We start from the raw sequence: 23,110 nt of genomic DNA, 5'->3' as shown, positions 1-23,110 counted from the left end.
AAACACATTAAAAAATAAATAAATAAAACAAAACAAAAAAGCCTTACTGGTTTTGTAAAAGTCATATACTCACTGTAAAAATTCAAAGAATGCAGAAAGGAGCATCAGAGAAGGTAAAACTCACCCCACCCCAGGGATCGCTGCGGTTGCCACCTGGGGGCCCCTCCCTCCAGACGTCTGTCTTTGAGCACACAGGAGCCCCTCTATGCCTACGGCGTCACACAGCGCGGGTTCTTCCCCTGGTAATGGGTCAGGGACGTGGCAATGAGTAGACCAAGGTCCTCATTTCAGTGGCTGTATACTGCTCCACAGGATCACACACTGTCTGTGCAATGTCAGTGCGGGATCCCTCAGCTCCTTCACCGGCGCGTCAGGGCTTACCCCGCCGTGGGAGTGCCGCCAGGCAGACATGGGACCTACTGCCCCCAGACATTTGTCTTTGGGTTGCTATCACGGGCAGTCATTATAAAGAAGGATGAACCGTCTGATTTTTCTTGGCTTAACATCAGGCGGCCGTAGGATGCGTGGTTCAGACTGGGTCAGTTTTGAGAGCAGAAGGTGGGCGTTATTACTAATCCCGCCCCCCAACAGGCAAGCCTGGATTCTGGCCCCTGCCTCGAACACCCGAGCAGGTGGGCCAGCCTGTATCAGGGTCACGTTGGTGGGGGTAAGGCTTGGCCCCACCCCCAGCTCTGGCTGCCAGCTGGGGTTGGGGTCTTCCCACCGTTTCACGCTTCGGACACCCCAGATGGAGCCACTCCAAAGTTCCCCGTCTAGCTGTCCAGCCCTCTGTCCGTCTACCCACGTCACCCTTGCCGGTCACCAGGGACCCTCCGGCAGTATGACATCGGCACCGAGAGCAGGGCTTGGCACAAAGATGCTGAATGAGATTTGTGAATGAATGAGGGAATGAATGAATGATCACCAGGGCCATCCCCAGGGCAGATGCCATGTGTTGGCACCTGAACAGAGTCCAGGTGTCCTGCTGAATGCATTAGTGTGTCATCGAATCCTTCTGCTAGCCCCATGTTCAGAAGACGGAATGGGGACGGGGACCAGTAAAGCCATGTGACAGGTAGGGAGAGACAGGGTCGCCATGTGACCCAGGGCCGCTGACCCCGAGTCATGTGCGCACACAGACATAACATGCGGGTTCCCTCCTCCCTCCCCGCAGCCCCCAACACAATGGGGAAGGGCATGAGCCCCATTGCCACTGGGTACAGAGGGTGCCAGCTCCAAGCCCAGCAATCCCTCCACTAGGGATGGGAGGAGGTGCGTTCACATCCTTCCCCAAAATGGGAGCCTGGGGAAGAGTCTGAGCCGTTTTCCCTGGCAGTTCACTCTGGGATTGGGGTCTGCCATCTCCAAGAGCCACCAGCCCCCTCCCACACGCCTCCTTGAGCCGTGACCCTGGGATCATTAGCCTTCGGTTTGGAGGAGATACTTTAGAACAGTGCTACCTTCACTTTCAGGTGAGGAAACTGAGGCCCAGAGAGCCTCTTAGTCAGCTGGTGGCACGGCATCCATGCCCTGGGCACTGGCCAGCGGTGGGCTGACCCCCTCTCTGGGCCCCGGGCATCGGTGGCAAAGGCTGGTGGCAGAGACCAGAATGGGCACTGGAATCCCAGGCAGCCCGTGGCTGGTCGCAAGGGTACGGTCCTGGGCGGGGCCGGGGGCGGGACGCCGCTGAGCACCCCTCGAGGTGCCAGGGCCGGGGAGGGTCTGGGCGGCCCCCTCGCGGGCTGGCCGCGTGGTGCAGGCAGCCAGCTTGCTCGCGTTGACCCAGCGCAGGGAGCAGGCCGCCGCGCCCCTGCCTGCTGCTTTTCCACGGGAGAGGTGTTTAATTATTTCTGACAGGGTTCAGCGTCGACATCTGTTCTGAGCTGGGAGAGTCCATTTAGGTTATCCATCACTGTGACAGGTTCAACTTTTTTGGAAGCGCTTTTCCCTTTCATAATGGGGCTGGGGTGGTGGGGGGGCGGTGGCTGGGCACAGACACGAGGCACAGACAAAGACCCTCCTGGGGCTCCGGGCAGGACGCTGCGTAGCCCTCGGCCGCCGTCGCCGCCGCACTGGCCCTCAGGAGCCCGGACCCGGTAGGGGCTGCCAGAATGGGGGATGCCAGGATGCTCGGGTCGGGAAGGGACTTTCGGCGGGTCTGTGAAAGGCTTTTTCATTCTTCTGCCATTCTGTGCCGTACTGGTCATTCATTCATTCATCTCCTCCTTCATTCATTCTTCCTGTAGACATTCACTGACCGCTCACTGGGTGTGGGGCTCTGGGGACGCCGTGGGGGTCACAACAGCCATGGGCCTTAGGGGCTCCCATTTTGCTGGGGAAGATGGACAACTAATTGCCCAATTAACTAACTAATTGCAATGAGGATGCACACTGTGAAGGGGAGAAAGGAGCCCCGCTGGGCTGGAGAGGCACCTGCCGGGACACAGACGGAAGTGAGGGAAGGACCCTCAGGATGGAACCCAGGACCCTTTCCTACCGGGCACGTTCCTTCAGCCCGCGGGGCCTCAGGTTGCACATCAGCCGAAGGGGACATCCTTTCTGTGACACAATGCCTGTCCAGCGCTCGGCGCACAGTGAGAGCTAATCGCTTCCCGTTGCTACTGTTTCCCCAAAGTGGGGACCAAGGGTTGCATCCATAAAGGCATCACTCTGAGGGGCTAGGGTCTCTGCTGGGCTGACCACGGTGGCGCCCAGGGACAAGCCTTGCTCTGAGAGTCCTACAGAGGACCTTCCAGAAACCCATGAACATCCCCAAAAAGATGAAAAGTGCCCCATGAATCCTGGGGCGGGCATGTTTATGCTTTCTCGTTGCTTCCGTGGCACAGCGGGTCGTGTGTTGGAGCTTGGGGCCCACGGTCAGAGGAGCCAGGCTTCCGGGCCCCGCCACCCCGCTCACTGGGGAGGACAGCTCAGACCCTGCTTCCCCTCCGTGCCCCGGAGCCGCGGGGCCGGCAGGGGTGGAGGGGGCACTCGCTCTGAAGACGAAGCACACCAGTACACAGGGATGACTCAGCTCGGTGCCTGGCACCGAAGACCCGGGTGGCATTCACAGGCTGCCCCCTGTTGCTCTGACCACAGTTCAGTGACAGCAGTCTAGACCGGAAGAGCACAGCACAGCTGAGTCAGAGCCCCCCTTTTGAAAATAGAAACTGGTTCATTCGTGTCCGTCTCTGGGCTGGGACCGTGGGGGCACGGGCGTGGGAGACGTGCCCTCCTGATATGCGGGAGTCGGGGTGGGGATGGGGTGGGGGCCCTTTCCTTGCTCCTCTGGCCCAAGACCACCTGAGCCCTCCTTTGTCCCCTGCCTCAGTAGCTCCGGCCAGATTCTAAATCGGAGCCAGGGGGCAGGGGGTGACGCCGCAGAGCTGAGTCCCGTCCGCGGCCTCTCGTGCTCGCGGAGCTCTGGGTTCCCATCCCTCCCTGGGCAGCCTCCCAGGGAATATCAGAGAGAAAAATCAGAGCGAAAAGAGCAAAGGAGGAAAGATGATGGAGGAAGGGCCAGGAAGGAAGCTGTGGGGAGGGCGGGGGAGGAACGTGGTTTAAAAGGCAGGAAATTGGGGGAGACAGAGAAACCAGGGTGAGCCTCGCGGCCGCCCAGCCAAACGGAAGAGCTACAAAGCAACACAGGCAGGGACTCCCGGTGCCTCCGGCTCGGCGCCCGATCATGTTCGCGTGCGGGGTGGTGCGGGCTGACGGGCGGCGGGCGGATGGTCACTGACATATGCTGACGGAGGCCGCGTGGGCAGGACGCGCGGGGCCGCGTCGGGGGGCAGCAGGCGTCTCCGCGGCGCTCGGCAGCTTGTTCGAGCGCATTAGGCTCAGGAAGGCACTGGCCCCTTCATTGTCCAAATTGCAGTTTAACTCAATACCACGGGTGGGCTGGGCTGGCCGTGAACGTTGCTTTGTCCAGCTGTCTTCCTGGGGCCAGGCATGTCCCTGTGGCCCCCCAGAAAGGCTCGCTGGGCCCGAGTTAGGCGTGCAGAGCTCCCTTCCCACTCGGAAGCGGCTGTCCCCAGATCTCCCAGTTCCCCTCCTCTGGACAGCGCCTCCCCACCTGGGCGCTCACACTGCTTTTCCCCTGCTAAAAGGCACTGGAGATCCCACTCCGGGTGCGACAGGGCTCGTGGCCTGATGAACACCAGGGTCCATTCTGAGGCCAGAGCACGGCGGCTGTCAGTCCCTGGTGGAGATTCGCTCCCCCACCCCCAGGAATTCCGCGCTGCAGGGAGGCCTAGCGCTGGCTGGTGGTGTGGGCTTGTCCTCCCCCTCAAGTCCCAGGGCAGGATGCGGTACATCCGTGACCCCATCGCCGGAGGGGGCTTTGACCCAGACAGCGTCCTCTGTGGTATAGACAGACACCCAGGCTCTGTGGTCCAACGGCCCGGGTTCCGCACAAGGCCGCCACAGAAGCCAGCATGGGCTCCGCTCCCCGTCTGTGCGGCGAAGGTGGCAGCAGCCCCCCAACTCCAGTGAGTGTGAAGAACGAGTGGGATGACGTAAGATAACATACCAATCATACAATACTTGTCATTATGCCCACCAGTGGGTAGAAGCCCACAGCGTCTCACTGTCTAGAGGACGGGTGAAGACCGGGCAAAGTGACAGGCATCCGCCGTAGGTGCGGGAAGAGGCATTTGGAGGCGAGACTGACCTTCTGGAAGTGAGGCATATGCCAGAGGGCATCCAGCTTCACGGGCGGCTTGTACTTTCTCAGCTGACTGCTCCGGGTCTCATACAGCTTCCCCAGGATCACCTGCAGGCCAGACAAATGCAGAGGTGAGGCGGTCTCCTGGCTCCCGGAGGAGCCCGAGCTACAATGAAGGGAGGCGAGGGCAGAGGGCTGGACTTCCTGGAGTTGCGGACTCGTGGGTTGCGTTCCTCCTGCCTCCGGTCCTTCTCTGAGGCCACTGCTTCCCTTCCCCCCTGGCCCTGGCTCCGTGGATTCCAGTGTGGGACCACCCCGTGCCACGGGCATGTCGATCTGTTTCTGATCTGACCCCTAGAGCTCACAGTGGGTAAATTTCCCGGAATCTGATGCAACTTGAGCTTTGGGGATCCTTGTGGCACACCGTCCTGACTAAGGTCCTGGAGGGGCCCTATTCATGTGCTCTGTTTCTCCAAAATCTGTAATAGTCGTGTATTTTGTGGTGTACTTTCTCTTTTCTTTCTTTTTTTCTTTCGCGGAAGGGCAGCCGACACAGAATGTTACATTAGTTCTGGGTGGACAATGTAGCGATTTGACAAGTCTGTGCATTTGCTGGGCTCGGCAGCGTGGCTGTCGTCTGTCACCCTACGACCCTAGTACTGCACCATTGACTCTATCCCCTGGGCGGTACCTTTTATCCCCGGGACATCCTCATTCCATCGCCGGAAGCCTGTGTGTCCCACTCCCCTTCCGCGGGCCCTCCAAGGTATAGTTCGGGGTCTGCAGAATCTGCACCTGCCCTGGGTTCTACCACAATAGAACTGCCCCGAAAGTAGCTGAAGATCGAACCCCTTTTCTTGGCTGATTTTGTCAGTCATTTATATTAACTTCATTGAATGCGTCTGTGGATACCGCAGAAGCCCTTTGGATCGGCCGTCTTCTCTGCCTTCTAGAACAGTTGTGCAACTATCTGCAAACCTGAGATGCCGGCCAGCCGCGAGTGACCAAGCCTGCCTTCAGAACGGGGGTGGGGGGGGTGCAGGCACCCCGTTCACCTTCCTAAGTGGAAATGGATCTCCCTGCTGGAAATGGATCGCTGATGCCTGACAGACAAGGTTGGTCACCGTAGGATTTGCTGAGTTCAGCGTTGAGCCGCGGGGCCCGAGATAAAGACTCACTGCATGGAAGCTGTTGCTGAGACTTTCGTGGGGGGCACCGCCATCCAAACCCAGGACATCCTCTGCTGCTGGAGAGACGGGCTTCCCTGCGGATGGTGACGACGTGACCTTGCAAGATCAACCATCCCGTCAACCCCAGGCCCCAGCCCGTGTGTGTGGGTCTGGGTGTTCCTTGCTGTTAGACAACGTACAGCCGCAGAGAACCTTGGAACGGGGAGAGAACCTTGGGGTTGGTTCCCCAAGTGTTTCCTGAGCGCCTGCTATACGCTGGGCACGGCACAGTGGGCCCTCAGTTAATCTGACCCTTTCATTCCCCCGTGAGGGAACTGAGGCCGTCAGAGCCCTGGAGCGGGCCCCAGTTCCCAGCCAGGGCTTGGGGCAGCACCACTCCCATTAGTGGGGTGCTCTGCCAGGCGGGGAGGGGCACTGGTCACGGTTGTGTCTAGCGGCAGAATACGTGTCCTTGGGAGCTTGGTTTTCCATGGATTTGCGACACTCCGAGTCGCCGTGAAATTGCGGCTAATTAAAACGCGCGACGATATTGGAGCTCTAAGGCGGCTTGTAAGGGCAGGGCTCCCTTCGAAACCGCTCGTTACCATAGTAAGTTGACGCTTTCTTGAGCCATTAACGAGTAAACTAGTCAGGGGCTGCTTATTAAAATGTTATTGCAACACTCTGCTGTTCATGAGCTGGTGTCTCGTGCTCCACCATCGCCAAGGACAGCGGGAGGGGCCGTGGTGGCCGGCCAGGGGCCTGGGGAGCCTGGCGCCCTCTGCCCCGCAGTGCCGCTCCTGGCCTGGCCTGAAGGCGCCAGGATCCCTGCTCAGATGCTCCCCAGTTTGGCTCTAGAACATCTTTGTCTGGTTGCTGAACTCAGGCTTTCCCACGATTAGCAGGGGTGGGACCTCGCCCTCAAGGAGAGCCGAGACACTGGGGCCGCGCACACACAGGGGAGTCCAGGCCTGGCTCTGACACCCTTGGCCAGTCGCTTAATCCCTGCGAGCCTACGTTTGCCCACATGAAAATGGAACAACCGAGACGACCCGATGAGATCCCAGCCTCATGGGGTGCTCAGGAGACGGAAGGCGGGAACACGGGTGCGTGCTCAGCCCAGCTTCCTGCCTGGAGCACGGCGTCGGGAGGGCCCCGGCTGGATTATGGCACCAACCGGACACGCGCGCATCGTGCTTCTCGTGAAATCCCTGTGGCACCACGCGGTCATCGGTCGGGATCGACTGCCGCTCGCCCCGTTAGCGACTGGCAGCGTGGAGACGCGGTTCTGTCCACAGCCTCGGCGTCCCTGCGCGGTCACCGCCGCGCTGAGGCTCCGTTTCCACGCCCAGGAAATAGGAATGATGCCCGCCTCGGGGGCTTCGGTCAAACCTAAGGGACACGATGTGTGTGACGTACATGATGGATTTAGCGTGTGGCCTGTTATCACTTTGGAACAAAATGTGTTCCTGAAGTACAACGAAATGGGTTCTCTATGGCATCCCGCCTTCCTAGCCTTTTCTTTAGTTCAGGGCACGCTGCTGTCTCGGCCGGGTTGGGTTGGTTGAAAATCAGACTTCTGGATGTGCGGAGCCCTGGAAGGTTGGTGGACGGAGGCCCGGAGAGGAGTCGGGACACGGGGTTCTGGCCCGCGTCAAAGGCACACAGGGCCACGGCCAGAATCTTCCGTGTCCGGGCTTGAGTAGGGGTTGGGTGTGACCATCCCTGAGACCCTTTTAGCACAGCACCTTGCAGCTTGACTCCCCCCCACCCCCCCACATTTGTGACAAACGTGCCCAAATATCGGTGTCAAAGCTTTGCCAGGCCAATGCTCCCCCCGCTCCCATCCCAAACAGGGGCCGCTCTGGAGGGGGGGGTGCTTTTACCTTGTGCTTTTTCTCCAGTTTGATGGCCTTCTGGGTGGCCTTCTGTTCCTGCACCCAAAGCTGCCGGTAGCGATGCTGCAGCAGGTCGAAGAAAGGTGTGGAAGGCCTGCGGGGAGAAGGACAGAGAGGCCGTCTCGGCAGGCGCCATATTCTCTCCACCAAGGAAGCCCCCCGACCTTCAGGGCGGCGCGCTGGGAGGTGGTGACAAAGGCTGTCCCCGAGAGTGGGCTTTAGACGGCCTCCTTGGAGCCCTCTCTTCAACCAGACCTTGCCCTTGGGCTTCGTCCTTGGTCCTTCGGTGAAGCCAGTCTTCACGAAGAATCTGTGAAGTCAACCCCCATCCCACCCCACGCCCCCTATCGGTTTCAGTGTCTGACCCCCTTGATCACCTCGGCCTGCCTTTACCAAGGATCCCATCAGATCAGCTCAGCGAGCGTCGCCTTGCCCGGTGTCCTTCCCTGACTCCCACCCCCGCTCCCGGGCGGTAAGCCCCCCACCCTGTGCTGAGTCTCTTTCTCCTCGTGCAGGGGGACTGCATGCCACCATCACCACCTCTAGTTTCGGAGTCTGGTTCTCCTTGACAAGGGTCTCCAGCCTGGGAGAGCGCTTGCCCAGCGCGCCCCATTTCGTATGCCCCGCCCCTTCACAGCGGTGTCCTCTCCCAGAGGATTGGTGGGCGGCACGTGAGACCTGCCCAGAGTTGCCGCATAGGTGACAGGTGATGAGGACAAGTTCTTCAAAGACGAACCAGAGCTCACGGTTGCAGGAGGGAATGATGGAGCCGAGGGGAGGGGAATCGCTAGGGCGCCGTTCCCAGCGAAGGGACGGATGGAGGCAATCATCATCAGTGGCTGCCAGCGCCGTTCGGGGTCGAGCTGGCAGGAGACCGTACATGGTGTGGGGCAGGCTGCGGTAGCTGAACCAAATGCCCCCTTTCTCTATTGTGGTCAAATACAGACACATTGTACAATTTACCCATGTGATCAATCTTACCGTTTCTGAAAGGGACAAGCAGACGTCTGTGCCCGAAGTGATACAGTGGGAGGCACATGGGACCACCCACCCAATATGCTTCCGGAAAAGAAAGCAAAGTACCCTAGCGGTCATCAGACTTCTAGAAAGCACTGTCAAATTGAAACACAACGCGAGTCACCACGTAACGAGGGCTTTCCCGGGGGCAGCGTGAGAAAGGAACGGGCAGAATCGGTTTTACTAATGTATTTTATCCCTCTCATTACTGATGTATGTTACCGATCTAGTCCAGCCGAAATATTGTCACAGCACCATAGAGTCCTTTTTTAAATATTCACGGGGTGTTCGAAAGATTTTGTTTCGAAATTTTGAATTTTACTTAGTCAAATAAGAAGGCAAATTCAATAAGAAGGCAAAATATTCACGGGGTGTTCAAAAGATTTCGTTTCGAAATTTTGAATTTTACTTAGTCAAATAAGAAGGCAAATTCAGCTCCTTGGTGGCACCAGCCGCGTTGCAAGGGTTCGGTAGCCGCCTGTGGCCGGGCCACCGCATCAGACGCACAGCGCTCGGCCTGTCTGCCACGGCTCGCAGGAGGCTCGGGGCCCGGGGCCGTGCGACGCACCCCCGCGAGGATGCCGGTGCCCAGGCCCGAGTGTGGGACGCTCTGCGGGATGAGCGGCATCAGCAAACACTGGACCGTGGGGAGGGAGGAGGAGACAGGGAGGAAGATGACAGGGACCTGAGAAATGCACCCAGCAGGTGCCGTCCATGGGCCTTGTTGGATCCCGAGTCAAGCAAACCCTCCGTGGGAAGGTGAGAGCCAAGTGAGCGTTAACCGAGGTTTGGAAGCTATTCAAGTGTTTCTGTGGGAGATGCGTAGGGAAGGGCTTGTGGGTGGAATAACTGGTTGTTTGCGATTTGCTTTAAAAAAAGAGCTTCCACGAACAATAAACACATTACAGTCAAACAAAGCGGGAACGGATGGCAGGGTGTATCGATAATGGTTGAAGCTGGGTGTTGGGGGTTGACCACGGGCATGTATTATAGTGTCGGCTCATACTTTCGTGCATGTTTGACACTTTTCATCCTAAGCAAAAAGGGAAAAAGAAGAAGAAACAGTGAACCAGGCTCATTGCTTCCCCCTCCCACGTCTTTCTGGCCTTCCTTTTGTTGGTGCACAGCACTAGCCGGCCTCCGCCTCTCACGTCTGAGCTCATCGTTTCTTCATTCCCCTGGGCCAGAGAGTCTCAGATATTTCTGGTGCATAAGAATCACCTGGGCCCGGGGCACCTGGGTGGCTCAGTGGGTTGAGCCTCTGCCTTCGGCTCGGGTCCTGATCCCAGGGTCCTGGGGTCGAGCTCCGTCCGCATCGGGCTTTCTGCTCCGCGGGGAGCCTGCTTCCTCCTCTCTCTTCTCTGCCTGCCTCTCTGCCTACTTGTGATCTCAGTCTGTCAAATAAATAAATAAAAATCTTAAAAAAAAAAAAAAAAAAGAACCACCTGGGCCCAATCCCCAGAGGTTCTGAGCTAGGAAGTGGGAGGGGGACCCAGGAAATCGCATTTTTAGCAAATGTAGTTCTTATGCAGGGTGCGTGGGCTGAAGGGTGGCCCTCCAAGTGGTGTTTCCATCCTCATCCCTAGAACCTGTGAATATGACTTTATTTGGAAAAAGGGCTTTTGCAGAGGTAGTCCACTTAAGGATCTCAAGATGGGATTAAGAACTATGCAAATGCTTCCTGGGGGTAGGCCCTGTATCTAAAGACAAGTGTCCTCATATGGAGCTGACACACAGGGGTCCCTCGGCCCACCCCAGGGACACACTTAGAAACAGCCCTCCGTCCTCTGGAGGGCATCTAGAGCAGGTCCCAAGACTAGAAATCAATCTTTCACAGCCCAAGGAAACACAGAACAGCGTTTTGCAACCTGGCATGTGCGCGTGGGTCCCCGTCCCCGGGGGATCTCGTTACAGGCACGTTCTGGTTTGGTGGGTCTGGAGTGGCCACGGGTGTTGTGGCCCGGGACCCACAATTTGAGGCTTAAGACTTAGCCCCAGGGGTCTTAGCCCCCGAAGTCCCAAGAGTTGTGGACAGTAACTTCGGAGCAGGTGTCTGGGGGAGGAACCGCAGCTTCTCTCGTTGCACTTCTGGGAAAGCAAGCGCCCCAGGAAACGCTCTGGTCTTCCCCAGTGACCTTATCTTACGGACCGGGAAGGCAGAAATGGCAGTGTTAAGAAGACACACGCACCCCCACTCCCCGCCACCAGGATCTTGAGGCAAACTTCCAGCCTCTCTAGCTTTGCGTTTTTTGTTTTTGTTTTTTGTTTGTTTGTTTTTTTTAAGAGGGGAAGGGGCAGAGGGAGAGGGAGAGAGAGAGTTTTAAGTGGGCTCCACATCCAGTGCCGAGCCCAACACTGGCTTCCATCTCACAACCCTGAGATCAAGATCCGAACTGAAACCAAGAGTCCGATGCTTAACTGACTGAGCCACCAGACACCCCTCTGGCTCTGTGTTCAAGACAGCAACCTTAAATACTTTGACACTGCCATCATAGTTATCAATAGTTAAAAGTCGGGAATTTTTACATTAAAACCCAGCTTCCCAGACTGTCTTGAAAACCTGCAAGTGCTGACCGTGCAGTCTGTGGGCGGCAGCTACCGGCCGGCACCGAGGGTCACTGTCACCGCGCCCCACACCTCTCCCTTCCCTGCTGCCCCTCGCCCCGGCCAGCTCCACTTCCTGTGGGGCCCCTCCAGGTTTTGGACTTTGTGGCCCCAGAGATGGACACAGAATCAGACGGGACCCTAAACATCCACCCTGCGCCCCGTCTGTTCCGGTCTGACCCCCAGTATGCAGACCTCCCTGGGAGGGGACCGGGCTGAGCGAGGGCTCTACTTGAGCAGCAGCTCCGCGTCTCTGAAGTGCCTCTCGAGCTCAGAGGTCTCTTTACAGAGCAGCCTGCGGTGAGGCTACGAACAGCGGCTCTTTGTTTTCCGGTTCCTTTACCCCTGCGGTGACTTTTATTGCTTAATTATCACACGCCCCATGCTTCTGAGCAGCCTAATTTATGGCCACGCTTTCTAATGACAGGAGATGTGTAACCTCACAGTATCTGCCCCCAGAGGCCGTTCACAACACAAGAGCTGTCTTGCCAGCAGCCCCCATTGCATACATCACCAAGAGCCTCCCTTGGAGGCCCTCCCACAGCCTGGGCTGGCCGGCTTTGGGTCCTGCTCCGGCCAGTGGCTATGACCTGGAGACATTTTGGGGGGCGGGATGGGGAAGGGGCTCAGAGCAGGAGAACAGCTGAGAGGCTTTGGGGGTCACGGCAGCCCCGGCGTGGCTGGCTGAGGGAGATCCGGCAGGTTCTGCCCATTTCTGCTCTGGCTCGTTCACTTGGGTACAAAGATGGGGAGGCTCGTCAGGACACAAATCCGATCACATCACCCTTCCCTGTTTTAACCCTAAGCCTAGACTCCGGGCCAGGGACCTCCAAGGCTCCTTGCCTCCACCGCCACCTGGCTCACCCTCGGCTTCTGCTGGTCTCAGCCGTGGGGTCGCCTCCCCAGAAGGCCTGCCTGACCGCCTGTCCTCGGCCGCCCCCGCCAGGTGGCCACTCACGACAGGGATTCCAGGTCACTGGTGTGCCACCGGCCTGGGCCACGGCACGCCAACACCCCCAGGGCAGGAACGGTTCGTGTCGTCGAGGAAGAGGGAAGGGGAGTCAGAGAAGGAAAGATCAGGCAAAATTCTGGGAGATGCGCTTTTTCATAATTCAGGATATAGGACACTAGGCTACGTGGAAGGTATAATAAAGACCGTAAGCTGATGGACAGTGCTGCTCGATGGACGAAGGACAGTCTTTTCAATCGATGGCACAGAAATGACTGGACGTTGTGGGCAAAAACCCACAAAACACTCTTGACCGAGGGCTCCTACCTTCCACAAGAATGACCTCAAAATGGATCGTGGATTTCCATATGAAGATAAACCGATTAAATTTTCCGAAGACAATGCCCAAGATCTCCAGGAGCTCAGGCCAGGCTTGGTGCTGACTTCCTGGATCTGGCACCAAAAGCGTGATCCGTAAGAGAAACCACAAGTGATGAATCAGACTTCGGCGAGATGAAGGCCTTTTGCTCTGCGGAAGGTCCCCTGGAGAAGATGGAAAGACCAGCTCCCCGGACCGGGAGGAGGTCCCTGCAAACCACACGTTTGGCCAAGCGCTTCTCTCTGGAACGCGTGGAGAGCTCTCAGACTTGACGTGGAAGCAAGCCGATTAGAAAGATACAAAGTTTCATCGGAGGACGTACCGGTAAGGCCAGGAGAACACTGTCCACAGCCCCGCCGTCGGAGACGCACAAATCCAGACCCCGATGACGTTCCACGACACACGTATTTGTGCAGAAACGAGCAGGAGCCAATGCGGGCCAGGATGCAGAGGAAACAAGCCTCCGCTGCGTTGCTGGTGGGAATGAGAAGTCGCACAGCCGCTCTGGAGAACCGCTTGGCAGCGTCTTAAAAATCTACACATACAGGGGCGCCCGGCTGGCTCCGTGGGTGGAGCCTGCGACTCTTGATCTTGGGGTCGTGAGTTCGAGCCCTCCATTGGGTGTAGAGATGACTTAAAAATGAAATCTTGAAAAAAAAAAAAACAACCCAGCACATACACGTACAGCCCAGCACCTGCACCCCTAGGCATTTCTTCCAGAGAAGTGGGAGCTGATGTGTACACAAAAACCTGTACACGGATGTTTCTAGCAGCTTTATTTGTCATATCCCCAAACTGGGCACGGCCACGATATCCTCCAGCGGACGGATGGCGAGAGAAGCCAGGGTCCATCCACACTGTGGAACCTGCACTCGGCAGAGAAAAGCATCAGGTTTTAGAGCAAGTTGCTCGGGTGGATCTCGAGGCCATCGTGCCAAGTGGAAACGGACGATCTCAGAAGGTCACCTATGCTGTGACGTCATGCACATCACACGGTGGAACTTTCCAGGGGTGAGGGGCTGGGGGGGGGAGGGCAGTCCCTGGGGGGTAGCATGAGGGGGATCTTTGAGGTGATGGAACAGGTTTGTGTCTTGACGGTGCTACACAGATCTGTGCACACACGTACACACACACACCCCCGAGCGCATATAAAAGCGACGGTCCCTGTGTTGTACCAACGCCGCGTGTTTAATTTTGACATTGCACATGGTTGTGTGATATTTTATCACGGGGGGAGCTGCGTGAAGAGTACAGGATCTCTCCGTACCGTCTCTACCCCTTCCTGTGAGTCTAGGAATTATTTCGAAGTGCAATATTATTTTAAAATTCAATCAAGCATGTTAGAGGAAGGGCTGGAGCAGCTTCCTTCCTCCTTTATGAGACATTATCATAAAAATCCCTGCCGTGCAACGTGGTAGACAGAGACTATGGGGCCCCGGAATGTAGGGGGGAGATGAAGAAAGCATTTGTCTGGCAATTAATTTTTTCAAGTCTATAGCTGCCAAAAAGAATGGAGTGGCCGTATGTGTAATGACCCAGAAAGGTCTCGGAGACCTCCGTCAAGTGTGAAAATACAAGTCGGGGGGAGACGGAGCTGCATCCTCACGGATGTGGGTCAGCGGATAAAAGGCTGGAGGGAAGTCGGCCGATGACGGCTCCGGGGCTGGGGCGGGCGCAGGTCTGCTGACTGGTTATGGGACTCTTCTGCAATGAATAAAACAAAAAACAAGAAAGGAAGGACGGAAGGAGGGAGGGAGGGAATTCCAAGTCTGAGAGGTTGTGTGAGCCGGCTGGGACTGTAATGCGGGTGACGGATCCAAGGCCCCCAGTCCCTGCCCCGAGAACATCAGACCAGAACTTGCAGCAGCTCCCCACGAGCAGCCCAGGGTGGCCAGGCCTTCGGGGCCCGGGAGGCACCCGGCAAGAGCCCAGCCCTGGGGAGTTGCTGTCAGTTAGCATTTCTCCGGGTTCTAGAACCTTCGAGGATGCACCCTTAGGAGCCATTTCCTTGTTTTCTTCTGCAACTGCTTCTTGCTGCTACCTTAAATACGTTCAGCTGTTTTTCTTTTGAAGTAAATGTGATTCTTTATAATAATAATAAAAAAAATAGGCATTTTTCTCCCGCCCCAAAATGAAAGATTTTTGCCACAGGCGGAGGAACCCCTGTGGTCGCAATTACGGCTACCCTATCTGCAGCTTACCTTTGAGAAGCTGGAGGGGGGCACACAGAAGGTCTTAATTATTTATCCTCACTAAATGAGGTGGGAAATGTGGGAGTGGGGAAGCCAAAGCCCAGAGAGGTCAAATGGCTGGTCCAGGGTCACACAGCACATTGCGCCAGCAAAGCCTGTACTCCTTCCTGCCCTCGGGCTACAGCCACGAGAATGCCCATCGATTTACACGAGACTGGAGTCTGCCAGGGAGCCTCCTGCAGACAGAGGCCAGACCCCAGGGGCCTGGTTACTCTCAGACAGGACCCCCCCAAACACCCCCGCCAAGGCGCTCTCCCCAGGCCCCGGAGCAGCGCCCAGCCTTGGTCCACGCAGGTGCGGGGGCTTTTTAAACAATGCGCATCTGATCCTACCTCTCTCAACACCCACTGGGCTCTGTGCTATCTCCAGGATCGCATCCCGCCTCCTCCCAGACCAGCACACCCCAGGATCCCGTTTCATCTTCTAGTCTCAGCTTAAACGAGATGCCTCCCCACCCCATCTCGCTGCACCGTCCCTCCTGAGACCTCCCATAGCTCTGCGGGAGACGTTGCTGTCCCTGCACTTTGCACCCGGAAAGGTCTTTTGGACATTTTTTACAGCAACCCGTTCAGTGCCCACCTGTCCCGGCAGCTCTAAGCTCCACGGAACAGGGGTCAAGCCTGGACTGTTCTCTGTGCACATCCCGGCCTGGACAGCACCCGGTAAATAGTCTGAGTGGCTCCAGGGTCCCACTTCCTTTCCCCCTAAGAACCAACTCTTTTCCGAGGACAGCTTTCCTCCTCCACTGCAATGCCTAAGAGGGGGTCTTTGGAAGAAATCCACTATTCCTTGGGGAACCTAGTGATGGGGACAGGGTAGCCCTTCTGTCTGCAGAAAGGGTGCAGATACCGAAGGCAAGCCCCTGGGCCTTTGGGTCCCTCTCTCCCCTGGGACGGGGGAGCTCGGTAATTAGAGCCAGCATGTCGGAGTGGCTCCTGGATCCCCAAAGGGGCAGCGATGGCAGTCCCCCCAGAACACTGGGCCCGGCCAGGACAGGTGGCCCAGGGCAGCAGCCCCTCCCTGAGGATGTTTAGTCTAGGAGGCCTCTGGCTGGAGGGTAGGGGTCTCTGAGAGCCCACCCAGCCAGGGGAATCTGAGATTCTCTGATTCCCCTCAGGGGAATCTGAGGGTCTCTGAGAGCCTCTGAGAGTCTCTGAGAGCCCACCCAGCCAGGGGAATCTGAGATTCTCAGACCCATTCCCTATGAATCTTTAAAACTATTTGAAAGTGATGAGGGCTTGTAAAAGTCTGTGCTTCCGTGTGAAATCAGAGGGGTCCCCAGAGCGCAGGGATTGGGGTGTCGGTGTGGGGGCTGTTCGGAAGCTCTTCAAAGAGCAGAGAGGGGCAGAGGGCTGGCCAGGCACAAGCATCTGGGGAAGGGGTCCTGGGCCAGAAAGTCAGGAGGCCTGGGACCAGGTCCACCCTGGAGCTGGGGAGCTTGGTCCTGGTGGGGGTCCTCTTGGAGGACTGTCCGTAAAGGGCTTCTGGAGACTTTGGGGTGTCATGGAAATGTGCTGTATTTTCATTGACTACTCCGGTATCTAAAGTTTTTTTAAAGTAATCTTTACGCCCAACGTGGGGCTCGAACTCACAGCCCTGGGATCAGGAGTTAGACGCTCCACCGGCTGAACCAACCAGGCACCCCCGTCTCCGAGTTGGATAAATTCGTCAAAACTCACCAAATTGTACATGAACCATTTCAGTGTCTAAAAATTACACCCCAATAAAGTAGTTTTAAGAGGAAAAGCCAAGAAGACAGATTGAGGAGAAAACGGCCAAGGCAGGAGTTCTAAGAGAGGGAGGGGTTGGTGAGGGTGCTAGGGAGCTACAGACGGCTTCTGAGCAAGAGGAGAGGGGCTGATGCACGGCGATGGCCACACTTCCCAACGGTTGCTGTGGTGGTGGAGTGAATTAGACCAGGAGGGGGGCGGCGGCATAGGATTTAAGGACCCAGGCCATTGCAGGGGAGGAAGGGCGACCCACCCTCTGAGTGAGATCTCAGCCCTGTGTCCACGTACTCATCTGTCCGCTCACCCATCGGACCCGCCAGCAGCATGGATAGGCTCCCGCCAACGGGAACGTGCTGTCTACAGTCTGTAGCAAAAATAACCACGGTCGTCACAGCGCACACGTCCTGCCTGCTTCCTCACTGAGGACCACGGCTCTGGAGACGGGTTTTTTATTTTTTTTTAATTATTTATGTATTCATTTGAGAGAGAGAGAGAGATAGCATGGGGGAGATGAACAGAGGAAGAGGGACAAGCAGACTCCACACTGAGTGCGGAGCCTGATGCAAGGCTCCGTCTCACAACATTAATATTCTCATTAAGATGGGAAATCCGAGGCCCAGAGAAGGTCACGGTCTTGCCCAAGACTACACAGCCAGGGAGCATGGCGTTTGTGTGGGGAGCCTGTGGACGGATCTGCCTGCAGCCTCTGCCCCCCCAGGCAGGGAGCTTCATTCGGCGAGGACTTGGGAGGAGGAATGTTCTCTCTGAGCCTTTTGATGGCTCTTTGAGGGTGAGCGGAGGGCGGAGGCTGGGGTGGGGGGGTGAAGCAAGGGACGACTTACAGAGCGGTGGGCATGAGCAAAGGCAGGGGATCCGATCAGGCTGGCCCCGGGCCTCCCAGTCCTGCACTGGTCTGATGAGCATGGAGACCAGCAGCCGGTGGGAAATACTTCCCGTTTTAATGAGCACTTACTATATCCAGCCTGCCGTCAAGCACTCCAGCTGCAGTCCCACGGATTCCCCACGACTCCGACAGCGAGGGGGAACATTCCTGCTTTCACGGAGGGAAACTGAGGCTCAGATAAACCAAGCAACTTGCCCAGGGTTTGCTCACGGACGTGGGGCAGGCAGGTACCAGAGCAGGGGGACCCCACTCAGGATCCCCACCCGGGTTCCCCTGACTCTAAAGAGTTAGCCTCTTCACGGTTGGTCTGTGTGTCGAGCAACCCCAAAGGGGGTCTGAGCCAACCAGTGGTCGCTGCCCAGTGGCCTGTCCTGGTGGCCTCGCCGCTGGTCCTGCTCTGTGCTCAGACGATAAAGCTGTGTTTTCCGTCCGGCAGTCCTTCCTCTACAGAGAGAAGGCTGATAGGTCCTGAACCCGGGTGGTCCCATCCCGGGGGCCTCAGGCCCTGGCACGCGGTTGCGAGGATTTCTGCGCGCCCGTCCCACCGTGTCTGAGCAGTGCCCGTCGGTGACAAATCGTCTGCCCGTAACCCGGCAGGAACCTCTCGGAGAAGTTCCTCACCTCCCTGACGCTTTCGCTCACAACAAAACCATGTCAAAACTAAGTCTAATAAAGCGGAAAATGGGGAATAAAATGAAATGAAATCAGCTCTACTTGGGGTAGGCCTGCAAGAAACTTCAAATTAGTTCAATCCAACTCATCTCCGCTGCTTCGCGATTGATACCCCAGACCAGGGGTTGATCTCGGATGAAGGCACCAGGGACGAGGTAGGGAAATGGAAATTATCATTTGCAAACATTAGGCTGACACTTTGTGCGTGCGGGGGATGAGGGCTGACAGCTCTGATTTGCCGGCTCGGCTCCTCTCTGCCAAAGAGCGCTCTGTGGATTAGGGGGGCCCCTTTCACGGCAACCCGTCTTCATCTTCGCTGCTCATTAAAACTTTGTGGAGCTGGAGAAGTTGGCGGAGGAGAGGAAGCTGCAGGAACCTTCTGAGGGACTTCAGGTACACATTTGTTGAAAGGTGTTTGAGAAGGGAGCCTTGGGTCTGACAAACCGGATTTCAGTACGGCTCTCCGTGCGCAGCGGGCTAAAATAATTGGTCATCAGTGACTACTAATTCGGTTTAGTAGCCAGAGGCAATTTTTTTCTTCCTGGAAAATCAATGACAGCACGGAGGTCTGTTCAACGTGATTCCGCTCAAAACTGGGCCTTATTTGGCGCTTGATGCCTCTTCAGTGGGGACAGCTATTTTGTTAAAATGAAATTAAAATCCGTCTCTACTATGCCAGTGGTCCGCTGCTCCCAGGGGGCGGGCAAGGCGCCGGCACCGGCCCCCGCACGGCCCCGGAGGGCTGGAGGAGTAGACTGGCCTCCGGGATGGGCCGCGGCCCAGGACCACGGACGGTCTGGTTTTGGGGGACGGAGCAGGCTGGAGGGCCGGGCTTCTGTCACAGGCTGGAAATCAAAACCGAGCCCACGAGGGACAGCCCACAGTGGCACCGTGTAAGGAGCCGTAGCTCCTGGCGCACCTGCCGGAGCTGTCCCTCCCTGCCCCGTGGGGCTTGTGCGCTCAGACGGCCCGGAGCAGCGCGCTTCGGGGCCGGGCGCCTTCCCTTCTCCTCCGCGCCCGAGGCTTCCTGACCGGGCCCCTGTGTCTGACAGCCCAGGGACATCAGGGACCGTCTGCGGAGCCCTCGGCTCCTGCCTGCAGCTGCACCGCTGTTTCTCCCGGAAGGAGCTCCTGGCTGACTTTGCCTCCACCCTGCCAAAGCCACAGCTAAATCTGTTTTTTATTTTGTGCTTTGTTTTTTTAATTAACATTTTTATCGAGATCCTTGTAGATTTCACAAGCAATTGTAAGAAACAAAACGGAGGGATTCAGTCCACGCATCTCATTCAGCTCCCCGCAGACTTACTCGTGGTCGTGTGTGTGTTTATTTCTCCGCAATGTCATCACACGCAGGGCATCACGCGCCCACGATACGGTCAGGATGCACAACACTTCCCTCACCCCGGGCCCCTCCAGGACCCTTGGCCACCACGCCCCCTCCCTCCCACGCTGCACCCACGTGCCCAGGACGGTTCCAGGTCACGCTCACAAGAGCCCCACGAGGGAGAGGACCTGCAACAGCAATCAGTCCCCGTTTTACTGACGAAGAAACCGGTTGGTGAGGAACTTGCGTGAATGATACCGGACGATCGGTGCAGTTCAAGTACAGAAGTCGGCTGCTCGGGACCTGGGTTTGGGGGTCCTGCCCCAGCGTGGTTGCAAATAGCAGACTCGGGGCTGCGCTGGCCCCACACCTGCTTAGTATGGTCTCCAGTGTTCAAAAACTCTCTGCTACCAATGTATACATTTTTAAAATCAGAATTCACGTAAAAATCCAAATGTCTGGCTTTCCTTAGTGAGGCATTAGATCATCGGTTAGGGCAGTGCTGGGCCCCCATTCCCACGGGTCCATAACCGGCTGGAGCTGCTGCCCTTGGACCAGGCATATGCTCCACTGAGACACAGACCCCACCACTCCCTACTGCCTCACACAGTGTCTGCTTCCCTCTCCTACCCACCCGGCCTCTACAGGCCTGGGAAACTTGCCCCTCTCCAAGAGGCTCTGTGCCTTGAACCACAAGGCTATGTGGTGACAGCCCTTGGTGTCTCTCTTTTCAAGAACTCCGAGGACTCTTTACTGATGAACTCACACCATTTCTTCTGACCAGGAGGACATAGTCTTGCCCCCACCTACAGACGGAGAAGTGGAGGCCCGCAGAGAGCGGGAGCTCAGAGCCCCTCAGCGTGGGAGCCAGAGCGTGCCGTGCGGAGTCTGGGGTCTTCGGGCTTCGCGGCTAGTTTTCCATCCTCTCCCCGCCGCCATCTCCGCTCCCTCGGGAAGAGGCGGGAGAAGAGAGGAGACTCGCTCAGCAGAGGGAGGGTTTGGACAGGCCTGAAGGGGAAGAGCAGGACCAACCTGCCCACTGGCCCAGGAGGCCTGACGCCTAGTTAGGGACCCGTGGAAATGTTTTGATTTCTTTAAAATCAGCACAGCCATTAAATATTTTAGATTATTATAATGCTTTTTTTGTGTGGAGGACAGGGCTCACCACGGCAAACCTGCTTGAGGGCTCGAGGAAATCCCGCCATCGCCAGGTGCCTGGAGTGGGAAGACACAGGGCTGTGCCCGCATCCAAACAGTGTGTCAGTCCCACGGGGACCAGCGATCCTCAGTCCGAGGACACACAAGAATCATCCGGAGAGCGTGTCCCATGTACAGCGGCCTGGGCCCCACCGTTGGACTTTCTGACTTGCCCAGGCCCCGGCATGTCACCGAGGCTGCAGCCCCCCACCCCCAGGGGGGCCTGGCCCACGGGATCGCCGGCACCCTTTGGGGGTCCAGCTCTGAGCCTTTGCCGTGCAGAGGACCCTCCAAGCTGGTCGCCAGCAGCGCCAGCAGCGCCTCTGTGGGGCGGGCGGCCGGTCAGCCCCGGCCCCGGGGGAACCACAGCAGCTCCCACCCCCTCCTCACCCCCTCCTCACCCCTCCTCACCCCCTCCTCACCCCCTCCGCCTTGTTCCTGCTTGTCCCCCCTCAGCCCGAGGGCCTGTCTTTTCTAACTAGCCTGGAGGAAGGGGCGGTAATTGAGGGGCTGCTCTCCCTGGCAGGACTCTTAGAGCTAATTAGAGAAGAGGACCTCTGGGCTTGTGGTTATTTTTTAATTGTTTGTGGATCCAGCATAAAAGCTAATGACAGAGGAGGGAGGCTTAGTTAGCAGCGCTCTCCTGACTTCTAAACTTGTCTAAGAGGTCGTTTGCAATTTGTTAACACTTTTTCACAAGGGTGAAGTCAATTAGCAGTTTCCCCACACAGACGCCCAGAGGCGGGCACAGGCTTTCTGGAAGCTTCTCTCTCAACCTTGAGGGTCGGTGCCTGAAACGGGAGCTCCCCCTGTGCTCCTGCAGCCCCCCCGGGCCCCGCTGCAGGCACCGCTGGGGCTTGAGCCCCCCTGGGGGAGAGGCCCCGTGAAGCCAGCGCACATGGCAGGGGACGGAGTGCCTCGTGCGCCACGCAGACGTCTGCTGGGCAGGGGTCCTGGCGACTGGGGACAGGGCGAGTAGCAGATGGGGGCTCCCTGCCCCGTGGGGCTGCAGAGAGGGCACCGCTCCTGGCAGAAGCCGAGGAGGCCACTGCAGCCCAGCAACTCCCCCGTGGACTTGACCCTGAGGAACCTCACCCACAGGAAATGAGGAGCCACCCGGACGTCCCGCGATGGGAGACGAAAACACCCAGCCGGCGGGGCAGGGTGACATTTGCGAAGGTGTGGAGTGACAAAAGCAGGTCGCCACGCAAAGGGATTTACGTGTTTTGAAGCCACATGAACACATAAATACGCATTATTGACGGCCGCCTAGCGCTGTAGCAAAGATGGGCGAACCCGGAGGAAAGGACGCATATTCCGACCTCAGGAGGGTCCCCCTGGGAGCAGAGGGAAGGGCACGGGGCCAGGAGGGGCTGAGAAGGGGCTTCAAACTGTATTTGATCTATTTTATTTCTCTAATAAGGGCTCGGATGCAAATACAGCCTGGGGGTAAAATTTGTGAAATCCGAGTGCGGGGCCACGGAGTGAGTTATGAAAGCTTCTGGACTTCTCTGTGCTTTTGGAGAGTTTCCTAATAAACACGAAGAAAGGAGTGGCCAGGCGTTTGCTCCTCCGGAAAGCACGGATACCTGTCATCTTTCGGCTGATTAAAACTCTTGACTGATTGCGAACCACTTTCTTATTTTCCACAAACACGGGACGGGCAACACGTGACGAGACGCCAGGAGCACGTGTGCCGAAGCAATAGTTCAGTTCCCAACAAAGAAGTTCCCCCCAAACCCCACGATGCCTAAAATGCACGGCTTTCTGACTTGGCGGGATGATGCCCTGATGATCACAGTAGGATGACCGGTGGGTGCCCCCCACAGAGATACGTCCTCCTTCTACCCCAGAGCCCATGAGTGTGACCTGAATTCAGAGAGGAGCCTTGGCCGACGTAACTAGCTTTGGGAGCTTGAGGTCAGACCACCCTGGATTATTGGGGTGAGCCCTGAATCCAGGGACACGTGTCGTTGTTGGAGACAAAAGGGGAGAGATCCAAACACGCGGAGAGGAGGCGATGTGAGCCGAAAGCTGACGCTGGAGGATGCAGCCACGAGCCCAGGGACGCCTGGGGCCCCCGGAGGGCAGGAGGGATTCTCGCCTAGAACCTTCGGCGGGAAGGGGCCCCGTGACACCTTGAGTTTGGATTTCTGGCTCCACGTTAGGAGGGAATCCATTTCTGTTGTGTGAAGCCACCAGGTTGGTGGTGATTTGTTCCAGAAGCCCCAGAAAGCTGATAACCGAAGCCCAGAGCCCAGCAGGTCCAAGCCCGGGGAAGAAGTTGTTCCTCTCACGTGTCCCAGCTGAGGAGCGATCACAAGCCAGCCAGCCCTTCTCCCCTTCCAG

At 57.3% G+C, this 23,110-nt stretch overlaps 1 protein-coding gene across 1 annotated transcript in view; it reads right to left on the bottom strand.

Moving 5' to 3' along the window:
* The window catches only part of CFAP77 (cilia and flagella associated protein 77), a gene marked incomplete at both ends in the record, with an annotated part of 124,174 nt that overhangs the window by 19,335 nt on the left and 81,729 nt on the right, over positions 1-23,110 (bottom strand). Inside the window, 2 exons of the mRNA XM_080820054.1 lie at positions 4,673-4,774; positions 7,722-7,827. Of these exons, the coding sequence (XP_080676180.1) occupies positions 4,673-4,774; positions 7,722-7,827 (208 nt within the window). The remainder of the gene's footprint in view (positions 1-4,672; positions 4,775-7,721; positions 7,828-23,110) is intronic.

Source organism: Martes martes (assembly GCF_963455335.1).
Source record: "Martes martes genome assembly, chromosome: 12".
Taxonomy (NCBI): Eukaryota; Metazoa; Chordata; class Mammalia; order Carnivora; family Mustelidae; genus Martes; species Martes martes.
The sequence above is the reverse complement of the archived record's forward strand: the minus strand, read 5'-3'. Positions and strand labels throughout refer to the sequence as shown.